This window comes from Trichinella spiralis, assembly GCF_000181795.1.
Source record: "Trichinella spiralis strain ISS 195 chromosome Unknown Scfld1114, whole genome shotgun sequence".
NCBI classification, from domain to species: domain Eukaryota; kingdom Metazoa; phylum Nematoda; class Enoplea; order Trichinellida; family Trichinellidae; genus Trichinella; species Trichinella spiralis.
In genome coordinates this window covers 1-915 of record NW_003528053.1, presented here as the reverse complement: position 1 = coordinate 915, position 915 = coordinate 1, and the positions used below count along the sequence as shown (strand labels likewise).

At 34.4% G+C, this 915-nt stretch overlaps 1 protein-coding gene across 1 annotated transcript; it reads right to left on the bottom strand.

Annotated features, from left to right (window-relative positions):
* Window positions 1-425: 425 nt before the first annotated feature.
* Tsp_14398 (conserved hypothetical protein) lies at window positions 426-694 on the bottom strand. Its single transcript, XM_003370126.1, has 2 exons — window positions 481-694; window positions 426-436 (listed from the first exon to the last, which is right to left on the bottom strand). The coding sequence occupies exons 1-2, from the start codon at window positions 692-694 to the stop codon at window positions 426-428; spliced, it is 225 nt and encodes a 74-aa protein (XP_003370174.1).
* Window positions 695-915: the final 221 nt, after the last annotated feature.

Genomic DNA, 915 nt, shown 5'->3' with positions numbered 1-915 from the left:
CAAATAAAAGTGAGTCTTTACTTTAGCAAATGTTTACAGATACAGAAATATGTCTAATCTAATCATGTATATATATATTCGGTTTGTAATACCATTTTGCAACGCAACATTTAACAAATAAAAAGTGAGCTTTACTTTACAAATGTTACAATACAAAATGTTTAATTTAATCATTTTCTTCACCAAGATAGGTGCGATTGTCGTTGAATCGTGGGCAGCATATTGAAAACTGTCAATAACATTTTGATCATCTTCAGCTTGATTATCACAGTAATAAAAGTTAAAATTTCACACAGTCACTGTACCAATGTGTAATGACATTAATCACGTAAAAACTCGATAATTTCTCTCTACGCAGTTCAGATTATTGGAAAAAAGCACGATAAATTTTTCGCAGCAGACCTTCATTGGCGTCTTCTTCGTAATCAAAATTTACCTGAAACAAATTGCATAAATTATAATATTGTTTCAAACACGAACCTCGATTTACATCTTCTACGTTGCAACTGTCTGCAAGTGGACGGATTGCTTTCGCAGGACGTGAAGTAACGTTAGCGATGCTACATTTGCTGATGCTCGTAGCTGGTCGTTTCGCTTCCGAAATGAACGACCGACCAACACAAGAACGAAACGAGCGTGGCTTCAACGCTGCCTGAACTCCTCCTTTGATATCACGACTTCCAATTTTGTTCATTTTTGCCATCAACCTTGTAATAACACTCTAAAATTAGAAAAACAAATATTCATTTCAATTTTTAATAATAATAATAACAATCCTGATCATACTTCATTTGTGCACTTTTCCACTCCAACTTTGACATTATCAAAAAAGATATGCCCGCTTTTGCTCACCGCTATTTCCGCTTGTAAGGCGGTTTTGTACAAAATGTACATCCAATTTCCAACAGTTGAATA